Genomic DNA, 14514 nt, shown 5'->3' on the forward strand with positions numbered 1-14514 from the left:
TGCAAGCAGGGCCGGATTAAGAAGTCTCCGGGACCTAGGCTATTCAGGTTGGCAACCCCTTCCAGCTTGGGGGTGGGGTGGTGGGTGTCGGTGTGAGCCTGTTTAAGGTCCAATTAAATACATTCTGGCTATTTAGATTAAATTTAATAGGGAAAGTACATCAAGGCAACCAAAACCATTTACCAACAGCCATTATAACTATCTTGTTAAATCATGCATTTTAAAGAGAATAAGCTGAAGACAGCATAGTATTACTAGATTAGGCTATTAAAATAGTGATATCATGTACCTACTATATTCAGCATAACCACTACAGCAGTATCATTCCCTTCATATATCACTGACCATTATTGTTATCATTGCATCATGCATAAGACTATCAAATCATATAAACTCAAGAAAGTAAAGAATTGTTAGATAAAGTAATGACTTATAACCCTACACCTATTACATTCAACACAGCCACTGTTATCATTCCGTTTATATCACATTTTGCCATTAAGCCTATAATAATCAGTAAATCATTCATATCAAAAATAGAAACTCAAAGTACAGTATTTCTAGATAATTAAATCTTTGCCATCTTATACCCATCTCCTTTAACATAATAATTCCATTTTCATTATTATTTACTATTACGCTTATCTAATTATATGTTTAAAAAAAAGAAACAGAAGAATCCTAGGTTACTAAAGCAATAGCATCATACACACCTTTAGTATTTAACATAACCTCTACAGTCCCTTTTTGTGATTATCATTAAATCATGCATGTACATATATCAACTGCACAGGTACTTCTTAAATAAACTAGGTTACTAAAGTATCATACACACCTTTGGTATTCAACATAACCACTACATTCCCTTTTTGTGATTATAATTAAATCATGCATGTACATATATCAACTTCACAGGCACTTCTTGAATATCAGTGGTAGCACTAATAGTAAAATAGCAAATCTTTAGCATTTTGCTAAGAAATTGCATGGTTTGCAATATTTTTGCACTTTGACCTCAATAACTTCTAGAGTAATAGAGATCTGTTATTGAAATGATAAAGACTTAAAGACAGGACAAAGTGCTTTTAAAACCTACAAACGGAAGTCAGTTTACGTTTTTAAGTTTTCTTATAGTATTTTTTCCAAAAATGCGTCTTTACTGGTCCATGCGTCTTTACTGGTCAAGTAACCCTATCAGGTACCTCCCCTAACATTTAGAGGTACCTCCCCTAACATTTAGAGGCGAAAACAAACATTTATCCATAAACGTCAATGTCTATCAACAACACTTCAGTTAATTTGTCACAGTACAAGTCTAGATAACGTGTAATTACTACAGAAAATTGGAGAGGAATCTCCTATACTCACCCATTAGCGGGAAAACACAACTGTTCTGATGTAAACAAAGGCGTGTTGACTGTTGCCATCTATGGTTAGGTTTATTTATTTTTATTTTATTTTATTTCATTATTTATTTTTGTTATGAATAATTTTCAAAAATCAATTTTACTCTCCAAACACTTGAACTTTTTAGGTAGGGACCCCTTTGCACTTGCACCATGTGCGCAGTCTTGGATGAGCCCCTGAACCCCTTGGATCGCGGGGCCCCCAAATGCGCAGGGCCCTAGGCAAATGCCTAGTTTGCCTATGCGGTAATTCGGCCCTGGGTGCAAGGTGAAGACGTTCGTCTCAATTCGGACGAACGAACTTTCATCGGCCAACGTAAACCTTACCTGGATAACCAAGGTCTTCTCAAAGCTAGTTCCCGTCTCAATAATACCCCTGTGGAATCAGATTATGTATATCCCATTTTGCTGGAACATCATTGTGCCCTTTGGACACTTATCGTCAGACATTAGCATGAACCTTTGCTGCACTGTAATACTTCAACACTCCTTGTTGAATTGCGTAAACAATTTTGGGTTCCCCAAATGCGGCAGCAAATCAAGAAAATTTTCCGCCGTTGCATCCATTGCCGGAAGGTGCAAGCGGCCCCGTACCCAATGCCTCCATTAGCCCAGTATCATCCCAATCGCCTCATTTCAAGAGTGCCCTTCCGAGTAACTGGCTTAGATTTCACTGGAGCTTTTAAGGTATACAATTCACATGTAGATTTTGTTTACATCCTGCTTTTCACCTGTGCAGCAACCAGAGCCGTAGCTCTAAAAGTCACAACTTCGTTAACGGTCATCGAATTTGTGCAAGCAGTGCGCAGATTTGCCGCTCAATTTGGTATGCCACACTGTATCGTCTCTGATAATGCTTCCACTTTCCAAGCTGGTCAAACTCTTCTAACTGAACTTATGCATCACCCTGTAATTGATGGGTTTAAATCTTCCCATAACCTGACTTGGAAATTCATCACTCCCCGTGCCCCTTGGCAGGGAGGTTTTTATGAAAGGCTAATAGGCTTCACCAAACTTAATTTAAGGAAAGCCATGTATCACTTGTATCCTACCTATAATGAATTTGTCACTTTGGTACAAGAAGCCGAATGCGTCATCAACGATAGACCTTTAGTTTACTTGGTTGTCAACGACGTTACTGATACCCCCTTGACTCCGAGTCATCGGCTTTACGGTCGAACCATCTCACTTGCTCCTCAGGTCTTTATGACCGACCTCAATGACCTCACATATAGGGAAGGGAACAGCCTCCCAGCTAGTTATCAGAAACTCACGAACATGTTGCAAGTGTTTTTAAAACGATGGACCCAGGATTATGTCAATTCCCTTCGTGAACGTCACATAAAAAATAATCATATATCCACCCTGTGCCTCCTAAAATTGGAGATTTATGTTTGTTAATTTTGGATGAAGTAAATTGGGAAGATTATGCCATGGCCCGTATTCTTGAAACCTACTCCGGTCAAGATGGTCATATTAGATCTGTGAAGGTGCACACCCCTCAAGGAATATATGTGCGTCCCATTAACCGACTTATCCCATTGGAGATAAATGTCGCAGGTCCCTATATCACTGAACTGGAGCAAGGTGGTCCTGATTGGCTCACGACACCCCAGTTACTAGATCCTCCCTCAGAGGACCTTCTAAATGACGATTCTTCTGATGATGTCGCCCCTCTTCCCAAACCTGATCCTGTGTCCTCTCGAGGGCAACCTCGTAGTGCGGCGGCAGATAAAGCCTGTGCCTTATTCCAGAAAGTGCTGTAAATTTGAAAGGAATGGAGAATGCCACCTTCCTTACGTACCCTCCACCTCTTGTTAGCGGACCCCCCTTCTCTCTCGCTCTTACTTGGCAGGGTGTGGAAATTCTTTCCATGCTTTATTTTAGTCACCAACAGTATGTCTTGCTTTGTGCCATTATTCAGAAGATAGACTTTCGAAGACAAAACACGTCAGTGCAGAAGTGAAGATGCACCGTGTTGTTAACAGTTTACAAGGCGCTTCCACTTCAATGTCTACAATCAACCCTCAAGAGCGTGAGTACTAATTAACGGTGCTCAACCTTGGCTAAGAAACTGTCCCCCCCTTTTTTTTCTAGCCTTTATTTAACGATATGCACATTTAGCTAGGAAGTTATGTTCAAACTGTCTGGTTTAATCATTCGTGGCGTGTCCATTACTATAAGTTGTGTTCCCGTTCTCCTCTATCAAGTTTGTAATTTTTGCCCGAGAGGAATGTGTTCAAAGTAGTGAGTAGAACTTTTGGTATTATTTCAGTCACCATTTTTACTTTCATTGGTTTATTAGTTATTTGATTATTGATTTACGATTTAATTGATTTGACCATTTTCTTGGCATTTTTCATTTTTCATATGCCATGCGGTCTTTATTCAAATTTCAATTAGGTATTTTTGCTGTTTTTTCCTGTGTCAGTTAGGTGAAAATTCCTGTTGTACTTTATGGAAATAAACGCCATTTTTAGGTTAAAATTCTTAACTGTTTTTAACTTGGCCTTTACATTTTGAAATGACTAAATGAGTTATCACATGAGGTGAGATATGACTTAAGGGTAAGTTTATATTTACATCAATCTAAAGCTATCGGTGTCAATCCTTTATTGTAATGTTCTACGGTATTACCTCCCGGTGGTCCTTAGGACGTTTTGACTTTTACAGTACTGCTCCCCCTAACTCTTTGTGAAACTGTCGTTAACGTAACTGATTCAGTCCAACCACACTTGATTGGGATTTACTATTCTGCGCCCTGGAGTAGCGTCTGAACATCAAGGTGATATCGGTGCCGACAGTCCCGGTATAGAATAATCTTTGGACTTAGACGTGTGTAGGGAAAGCAAACCGTCTTCGTTGCGGTTCTCTAGTTTGTCAAGTGTGAGTGTTGGCGCTCTAACCTTCAGGCTCGGGTCCGGAAATCAGAAACGGGGAGGCCTTTCCCGGAATTATTTCCCACAATAATAATAATAATAATAATAATAATAATGATAATAATAATAATAATAATAATAATAATAATCTTCTTCTCTGTCTGCATCTTTTTCCACTTTTATCTGGGGTTGATGTTTCTGGCCAGCATTCTCCGTCTACCTCTGTCCCACACTTCATCACCGGTTAATCCCTTTGATCGAAAGTCATCATTGATACAGTCCATCCACCTTTTCTTTGGTCTCCCCCTCCTTCTTCTTCCCTCTACCTCCATTTTCATCCCTCTCCTCCCAATATACTGTTCATCTCTTCTCATGACATGACCATACCACCTCAGTCTACTTTCTTGGATCTTATCTGATAGTTCTCTAATTCCTGTGGTACCCATAATTACCTTATTCCGTATCTTATCTCTTCTTGTCACCCCAAACATCCATCTCAACATTCTCATCTCTACCACATCCAGCTTCTTCTCCTCTGTCTTCTTTATTGCCCACGTCTCCACTCCAAACATCTTTGCCGGTCTCACAACTCTCCTGTGCACTTTACCTTTCAACTTAACCCGTATCTTCCTGTTGCATAGTACTCCACATACCTTATTTTTCCAATTCTTCCATCCTTCTTGTATTCTGATCCTAAATACTGAAAATTTTCAACTCTTTTCAATCACTCTCCTTGTAAACTAACTTGCCCATTCTCCCCATTTTTCAATTTCAAATACTCTGTCTTTTTCTGCTTATCTTCAATCCTCTATTTTCCATTCTTCTTCTCCTCTACTCCAGTTTCTCTTCTACTTCCTCTCTCCTAGTGCTACACAGTATAACATGATCAGCAAAAAGCATATAGTGGCTCATGTATTCTTATTTTTATCAGGGACAGTATTACAGCATCTAACTTTTGTGGAGTTGTCTTTAATACTGTAAGGACACCGTTTCCTCCGTCTATTTATCTAAATTCTCCTTTCGCCACACCTTGGCTTCCTATATATATGTATTCCGCTCCCTCAGAGCTACAATTTGACATTTGTATTATTTCTTTACATGTCTCTGTTTACTTGCAATTCGTGTATTTGTTCATGTGAGAAAACACATATATTTTGGCGGGAAGTTCAAGCTGAATTGGCACCTACGCCATGCTACCTTTCTGTCCGCACCCTGTATTATATTCCCACGCATCTTTGAATAAACTATCAGTTGATGTTGGTGACGCTTGTCTCACTGTCCTTACAACTGGTGACCCCAGAGTTGAAGTAGCATCAGCGGTTTTGGCTTCTTCAATCCTCTATTTTCCATTCTTCTTCTCCTCTACTCCAGTTTCTCTTCTACTTCCTCTCTCCTAGTGCTACACAGTATAACATGATCAGCAAAAAGCATATAGTGGCTCATGTATTCTTATTTTTATCAGGGACAGTATTACAGCATCTAACTTTTGTGGAGTTGTCTTTAATACTGTAAGGACACCGTTTCCTCCGTCTATTTATCTAAATTCTCCTTTCGCCACACCTTGGCTTCCTATATATATGTATTCCGCTCCCTCAGAGCTACAATTTGACATTTGTATTATTTCTTTACATGTCTCTGTTTACTTGCAATTCGTGTATTTGTTCATGTGAGAAAACACATATATTTTGGCGGGAAGTTCAAGCTGAATTGGCACCTACGCCATGCTACCTTTCTGTCCGCACCCTGTATTATATTCCCACGCATCTTTGAATAAACTATCAGTTGATGTTGGTGACGCTTGTCTCACTGTCCTTACAACTGGTGACCCCAGAGTTGAAGTAGCATCAGCGGTTTTGGCTTTGCCATTAACGGACTTATTACGGCTGTGCTACCTTCTCTTTACTCCGTTACCTTAGGCGTGAGCTTCAGCCTTTGGTTCTCCCACACCTCGGTGCATGTAAGGCAGTAGGATGAGCTTAACCGACATATCAATTTCCCACCTCTTCGTCGACTCGTCGTCTGACCACAATGCCGGAAGCAACACACCCATCGCGCCCAGCGGCCTCGCCTCCACGCCCAAAGTCAAACTGCCGCCCTTTTCTCAACACAACACCGCTTCCTGGTTCCTGAGAGCAGACGTACTCTTCTGAGTCGCTAGACTCAGCGACTACTGTGCCAAGGCCGAAATTGTTCTCACCTCCATCCCGGAAGAGGTATTCGACAAGATTTCCCCATGGCTCGACGCCCAGGCCGGCCAAGTTTCATACAACGACCTGAGAACGAAACTCATCGGTATCTACTCCCTCTCCGTTTCAGCAAGGGCACAGAAAGTCCTGGACCTCGCTGGCAAGCCCATGGGTGACACCTCTCCTGTCGAGGCGTGGGACGAGTTAACCGGCCTGCTTATGCTCCCCGAAACAGTCAGCTACGGCCGACGGCGTGAGATTAGCATATCTCGCGAGATCTTCCTTCGACGTCTACCACAGTACGTAAGGGCCCAATTGACAGACGCCGACACGCTTCCGATGAACGAACTCCTGTCGAAGGCTCAGAAGCTCCACGAGGCCTCCAAAGCATCTCCCCTCGGAGCATCATCAGTATCGTCTTCGTTCCCCTCCTTCAGCAGCTGCTCTTCCATAGACTCCTCAGCAACGGCCCCTGAGGACGACGAGATCAATGCTCTAGCAAGAAAGAAACCGCCGCAACCGACACGACCGAACCCTAGGACTAACCCAGCATGGTGCTTCTACCACCAACAGTTCGGCAGCGATGGCAAGAAATGTAGGGCACCATTCAGTTTCCCTAGAAGATGACGCCAGAAGAATCCACCTACCACCATTGCAGCCGCAGGAAACCAAAACAAGAATGGTTTCTATATCCTCGATACCGTTTCCAACCGTAGACTCATGGTAGACACCGGCGCAATGCAGTCAACGTTCCCACCGTCCCAGTCCAACCTAGACCGTGGTCCCAACAAAAACGCTCCCTCACTCGTCGCCACCAACGGATCTCCCATACAGTGTTATGGGACCAGGACCCTGAAAATATCTATCATGGGCCGTTCGTATTCTGGGCCCTTCGCCATCGCTGACGTCAATTGCCCCCTCCTCGGTGCGGATTTCCTCGCTCACCCGTCGACGTCGCTAACAAACGTCTCATCGACACGGGAACCTGCCAGTCCCGCGCCCTAGAAGACGGCCCTGCAACAATGTCCGTATCCGCCATAATGACGCACCCCTACGCCGACCTCCTACAAGAATTTCCTGACGTTTTCAAGCCCGAGCTCCGACACTCGCCAGGTTCCCCCTCCAAGCACGGGATCTACCACCACATCACGACGACGGTCCTCCTACTCACGCCAAATTCCGCCGCCTCCCGCCCCAGAGACTGAAGGATGCCAAACGCGCCTTTGAGGATATGGAACGCATGGGTATTTATAAGAAAGCATCGAGCCCCTGGGCATCTCCCCTACACGTGGTAAAAAAGCCTGACGGGTCCTGGAGACCTTGCGGCGACTACAGGCGCCTAAACCTCATCACAACGCCCGATCACTACCCTCTGCCCAACATGCAAGATCTAACGAATGCGTTGCACAGCGCAAAATATTTCACCAAGGTGGACTTTCTCAAGTCTTACTTCCAGGTCCCCGAATTTCCGGAGGACATTCCGAAAACTGCCATTGTGACGCCGTTCGGATCCTATACCTTCGCATACTCAACCTTCGGTCTACGCAATGCCGGGGCGACCTTCCAACGACTAATCGATAGCATTCTGGGCGACCTACCATTCTGCGTCTGTTACGTCGACGACATCCTGATATTCTCGAAAACCAAGGAGGAACACCGGAGGCACGTCCGCACCATCCTCAAACGCCTACAGGAAAAAGGTCTGATCGTACGTTTCGACAAGTGCACGTTTGGCGCGGAAGGAGTGGACTTTCTTGGTCACCGCGTATCCTCGTGCGGGGTAAAACCCATGACAACTAAGGTTGACGCCATCAGAAGGTTCCCGATACCTACAACCACCCGCCAACTTCAGGAGTTCCTGGGGATGGTCAATTACTACAGGCCCTTCATCCCCAAAGTAGCACAGACCCTAACACCCCTCGACGACGTCCTGAAAGGGAAAGCAAAAAAACTTGAGTGGGGTTTTCCCCAACAACAGGCATTCACCCGGACGAAGGATGCCCTCGCAAAAGCCACCACCCTGGCTTATTTCGACGACAACGCGCCCCTGCGAGTGACGACCGACGCCAGCCACGTCACCTGTGGGGCTGTGCTGGAACAATTCGTCGATGGCTCTCCTCGACCGCTGGCATTCTTCAGCAAGAAATTGAAATCCGCCAAAACAAGATACAGCACCTTCGATAGGGAACTCCTCGCCGTCTACCTCGCCGTCCGCCACTTCAGGCACATCCTGGAGGGCACACCCTTCACAATCGTGACGGACCATCAACCCCTCGTACACGCTTTCACAAAATCGACAGACTCATGGTCCTCCCGACAACAACGTCATCTCGCAACAATCGCCGAATTCGAGTGCACCATACGCTACGTTCCAGGAAAGAAAAACCCAGTCTCGGACGCCCTTTCAAGGATTGAAATCGACGCAATCCACCTGGGAATCGATTACGCCAATCTCGCATCCGAACAGCGCACCAACCAAGAAGCACAGGATCACCTGACGGGGCCATCCGCGCTCAAGATAACTGCGATTCCCCTCGGACCAGCAGGAGTAACTATCCTCTGCGATACCAGCACCGGCCGCCCACGCCTCTGGATACCGGCCTCCTGCAGAAGAAAAATATTCGACATCATCCATGGACTTTCACACCCCTCAGGACGCACCACCGCTCGTCTTCTGTCTGAAAAGTTCGTCTGGCCAGGAATCAAAAAGGACGCAAGGGAATGGGCGAAGACATGCATCAACTGCCAATCAAGCAAAATCAGCCGTCACACCGAATCGGGGGTAGGTGATTTCCCCCAACCAAAAAGATGTTTCGGTCACATACACATCGACGTCGTGGGACCATTGCCGCCTTCCAGATCTGCTCGCTACCTGCTTACGATCATCGATCGCTCAACGAGGTAGTTGGAGGCATCGCCGATGACCGAAGCTACGACTCAAGCATGCGCCGAAGCCCTTTTGTCAAGCTGGGTGAGCAGATTTGGCGTTCCTGACGACATCACGACAGACAGAGGCCCCGCTTTCCTCTCAGAAATATGGCTCGCTCTGGCAAACCTGATGGGCATGACACTCCACAGCACCACGGCATACAACCCCGCGGCAAACGGCATGGTCGAACGAAATCATGCCGTCCTCAAGGCGTCCCTGATGGCGAGCTGCACCGACGGGGACTGGAAATCACGACTTCCTTGGATACTGCTCGGCCTTCGCACCGCCCCTCGCGCAGATGGCGAGTCTTCGCCCGCCGAAAAGGTTTACGGGGAGGCGCTCGCAGTTCCCGGCGAATTCTTTCTCACATCAACCGATGACACGCAGCTGGATCATCTTAGGGACATCGCCAGGAAATTCAGGCCATGTCTCAAAATTTACCAGGACAGAACTAAGCATTTCAAGCCAAAGAACCTGGATGACTGCGGGTACGTTTTCGTCCGTGTCGACGCCCATCGACAACCACTAACCAGACCTTATCAAAGCTCCTACAGAGTAATTAAGAAGACGACGAAAGCCTTCCTTCTCGACGTGCATGGCCAAGAAGTCTGGGTCTCAATGGACCGCGTGAAACCAGCATTTCTCGAAGGGAGCGACACTGCCTCCGCCGGACCTGGCAGATCCAAAGTGCCACCTCAAAACAAGGTGCCCAATGAAAGAAAAATCAACAAACGACGACGAGAGGAAGAGATCCTTACGCCGACCGCCGACGCGCCCCTCCGTTCAAAAACAAGAGGAACCTTCCGACGCCCGAAAAGATACGAAGATTAATCATCAGCCCTCTACGCTGCCCGATTTATTTGGGGGGGGGGGAGTATTTGTAAGGACACTGCTCCCTTCATCGTCCAGAAATTCAACAAATTGTTTATCTATTTAAATTCTCCTTTCGCCACACCATGGCTTCCTATATATATGTATTCCGCTCCCTCAGAGCTACAATTTGACATATGTATTATTTCATTACATGTTTCTGTTTACTTGCAATTCGTGTATTTGTTCATGTGAGAAAACATATATTTTGGCGGGAAGTTCAAGCTGAATTGGCACCTACGCCATGCTACCTTTCCGTCCGCACCCTGTATTATATTCCCACGCATGTCTGAATAAACTCGACCTACGGGCCAACCAAGGGGCCAACAACAAGTGTTGGCTTTAATACCCCAAGAAGAAGAAGATGAATAAACTATCAGTTGATGTTGGTGACGCTTGTCTCACTGTCCTTACAATACTGTACCTTTTTGTATTTTACTTTTTTTTCCCATTAGGCCTACCCATCTGAAACTGAAAGCCAATTCAGTAACTTTGTCACCTGGTTTTTCCACTTATGTATTACTCTTCCAACTTAATTAGCCTGCATGATAAAGTTCAAATTCTTTTTTATTATCCTCAACATTTTCTATTGTAACCCCATCTTTATTTCTGATAGCAGTCATATGACTTGTCTTGTGTCCATCTATCATTTTTTTTTTTTTTTTTTGAAATCCCAAAATACTACTCCATTGGCCTCACATTTTCTTTTCTGGTCATTCTAGAATTCGAGTTCTATGGTGATCAGAAAGAAGAATAACATTCTTTGAAAACGTTTAAAGCGTCCCAGATATATCCAGATCATGAATCTGATAATTTGTTTAAAATATATCTTCAAGAAAATATAATAACAGTTTACTCCTCGGTATTTCACTTTTTATCTATATTAATGTAAAATTATTTATTTAGTTTCGTGAAATACGTACTTAGATAAATTTTCAAATATTATAATAGAATATCCGACCCTGAAATAATATCACTAGTTCACAACGCCATCTTCCACTAACGCGTTTCATATTTTAAAACAACGTGCATCAAATTCGGAGGGAAAATGGTAATGGATTTGAATTTAGGCTTAAGTTATACATTTGATTGACTCATTGAGTATACGAGATATCTTGAGATATTCCATGTTATGTGTAGTAGCTATTGTGATAAAATAATTTGAAGCGAAAAAGAGCGAGCCTGGTCACCGCTCTCATGTGGTAGAATTGATGACCTACCGGTAGAAACTTCATTACATTATTATTATTATTATTCTTCTTCTTATTATTATTATTATTAAGAAGCTACAACCCTGGTTGGAAAAACATAATGCTATAAGCCCAAGGTAACGGGCAATACCCCAGTGAGGAAATGAAACGTTGTTTACTCTGTAGAGGCTCTCTGGGTGCCTTTGTATATCAGCGGCCAGTTCCTCCCATTTGTATTATAAATTGATAACTAACCCAAATTTTCCCCCCCTAACCTAACCTACAAGCAGTGTCCTTACCTACTTACCTAAACGGCCGTTACCCCCCTTCCACTGCCGTATTTCAAGTTAGCCGTAGTCATACATACAAGTGGCCGCATTCATACATACACCCTGCTCTCTGCTCTCGCAAAATTAACATTACCTCACATCTCCTATGTTTTGACAAGCGTAACGTGTTGAGCTGTGCTCGCAAACCCCATAGGTCATTGTTTCGGGTATGTGTTTTAATTTGACGTAAGTAACAATGGTAAAGTTTTACAATACTACAGGGTGTCATTTTGAATAGAAAATATATGTTTTCCTGTAGTAAATAAAGTGATTTAACCAAATTTGACCTTCATTACAACCGCAAACTAACAGAACAACCAGTTCGACTAACTTTAAATAGCCGAACTGGTTGTTGTTGCAGTTGAAATGAAGGTAAAACCCGGTTGAATCACTTTATTTACCAGAGGAAAACATATATTTTCTGTCAAAATTTTTAAATATAATGGGTCTTGTTCCAATTCGGGCTCTCTTCGCTCACCAGAAAACAAAAACATCAAGAAAGTATGTACTGGCAAGTGGTAATGTTGAGCTGTGCATGCGGGGTGTATGTTGATAGTGGCCACCTGTATGTATTATGTCCAACTTAGAATACGGCAGTATAAGGGGGGTCGCAAGGGGGTAAGTAGGTAAGTACACGGCTTGTAGGTTAAGTTAGGGGGGGGAAAGTTCAGGTTAGTTGATGTCCATTTTTATTGAACGCGTGAGGAACTGGCCGCTGATATACAAAGGCTCCGTGCACGCTAACATTAGCAATGTTACGCTAATATGGCAACACTAAATATAATGGTTCTTGTTCCACCAGTGGCTCGCTTCGCTCGCAGAAAATAAGACATCAATCTCGTATGTAGTGGCAAGCAGTAATGTTGAGAGCTGCGCACCCTAAAAAAATAGTTAAACTAACACATTAAAGTTCAAGAAATTAATGTATGACTTTTATGACCAGGACGACGAAACTTGTGGGTCACCGGGGTGTTGTGACTGTGACGTCGTAACTTCTATGAATGGGATGTGGAAGGTTGTGGGTCGCTGTTTCTTCTTTGTCTCAGCTATCTTAGTTTCAGTATTGCAGTAATAGACATGAATATCTTTCCTATAGCCATGAACGGCACTTGGGACACTGTAAACGTTGGGGTATTACATTATGAAATTTAAGAAAATTATCAACATTGGATGACGTATCAAAGAATTTACCATGAAATTTAGGAAATGCTTTTAAGTATGGATTACTGCAGCCGTTACAAGTTTCTAGGAGCCTTTATAGATCAGCAGCAAGGTCCTCCCGCGGGCACAGAAAATGGAATTTCTTCCCGTTTTCTAACCGTTCGTAAGACGTGGCCGTTCTACTACAAAAGAATGTTCTGCAAAAACTCTAGTATAGAACACTGCCTAACTTGAATGGGCCCACCTAACCTTACCTACAAGACGTGTCTCTCCTTAATGGGGGGCTAACGCTCCCTGCGACCCCCCGTACATTGCCGTATTCTTATTCTTGAACCTAAACGGGGGAGCACCCCCCTTACATTTGCCTATTCTTAATTGGCCGTCATCATACATACATGTGGCCGCTATCTCTCATACACACAATCATATTCTTAATCGGCCAACATCATGCATACATGTGGCCGCGAACACACAAGCCAGAAACGGAGAGTGCTGTACTTACATTATTTCAGGTTCAGCTTGCGGGTTTATTCGTAACCTCTACAACGGCCCCCTACTTATTCTAAGTCACTGAAGTCTGAATCTTCAACTGGTATTGCCTTTCTGCTGAAGGACAACTACTTCTTCTTTTGGGGAGGGCACTTTTAGGAGATATAGGGTGATGGGACAACAACTTTTTGTGGATGGTTTTTTTCACTAGCAATAAGTGGAGGGGAAGGGTGTTGGGACAGACCAGGACTTTCGGAATCAGAATCGTGGGTATTGAGCGGATAAACACGTTTAACTATTCCAAGAGTGCCTTCAGTTTACACCCCTTACCGATCAAATAACGTTTTTGAATTATATACATAGCAAAGTAGCTATCGTATAAATGTTTCTGAGTACCGAATTTTGGTAGTACAGATCTTTTTAGCACTCACCACTGTGATTCGATGGTATTGGTGTGCACACGGATTGTTTGGACTCACAAAGTTAATGCTATGGTTAACAGTTTTGTGTTGAAGAAATTAATCCTTGATATTATTATAGGCCTTCCATCAGTCCGAAATTATTGTAGTTTCGGGATGGACGCACTCTAATAATATCAGGAGCAATGTCTTTTCCGAACGATCCTCAGCAACCCTGAAAAAAGTCTCACATGTTTCCCGGTCAATCCCACCGAACACCCATTTGCCATCGACCTTCCTGCCAACATTATATTTTCTTTGTTCCGTAACTGAAATACAAACCACGCTATTTAATATGGGTAATTACTTGCGGCGTAGCTTAAATGACAAGCCATTAGAATTTTTAAATATTTAACTTAGCCGGCCGATATATATTTAGCTAACGTCTCCGACGGTCCGGCAGCCGATTCAAAACTCGCGGGCTATCGAGGGCTTTGGGTTGCTGGGTGTACACTAGCGCCACCACTCGACAGGGATACCATCACTATTCCAAAGTTCTCCAGTTCTTCTCTGCCGAGTTAGGTGTCAACATTGGTTCCTTGCTCGCGCTAACAAGTTTTCAGCAATTGGTGAAGTACTTGTTTATGGTTTGTTCCGTAACCGAAATACAAGCCACG

The 14514-nt window shown here is 43.9% G+C and overlaps 1 protein-coding gene across 1 annotated transcript in view; it reads left to right on the forward strand.

The window, feature by feature from the left end:
• The first annotated feature begins 11183 nt into the window (after positions 1-11183).
• The window catches only part of SmF (small ribonucleoprotein particle protein SmF), a 40418-nt gene continuing 37087 nt past the window's right edge, over positions 11184-14514 (forward strand). The window contains exon 1 of the mRNA XM_068352482.1: positions 11184-11321. Coding sequence (XP_068208583.1) covers positions 11319-11321 — 3 coding nt within the window. The 5' untranslated portion in view covers positions 11184-11318. The remainder of the gene's footprint in view (positions 11322-14514) is intronic.

The sequence above is a fragment of the Palaemon carinicauda genome, chromosome 28 (genome assembly GCF_036898095.1).
Source record: "Palaemon carinicauda isolate YSFRI2023 chromosome 28, ASM3689809v2, whole genome shotgun sequence".
Lineage (NCBI taxonomy): Eukaryota > Metazoa > Arthropoda > Malacostraca > Decapoda > Palaemonidae > Palaemon > Palaemon carinicauda.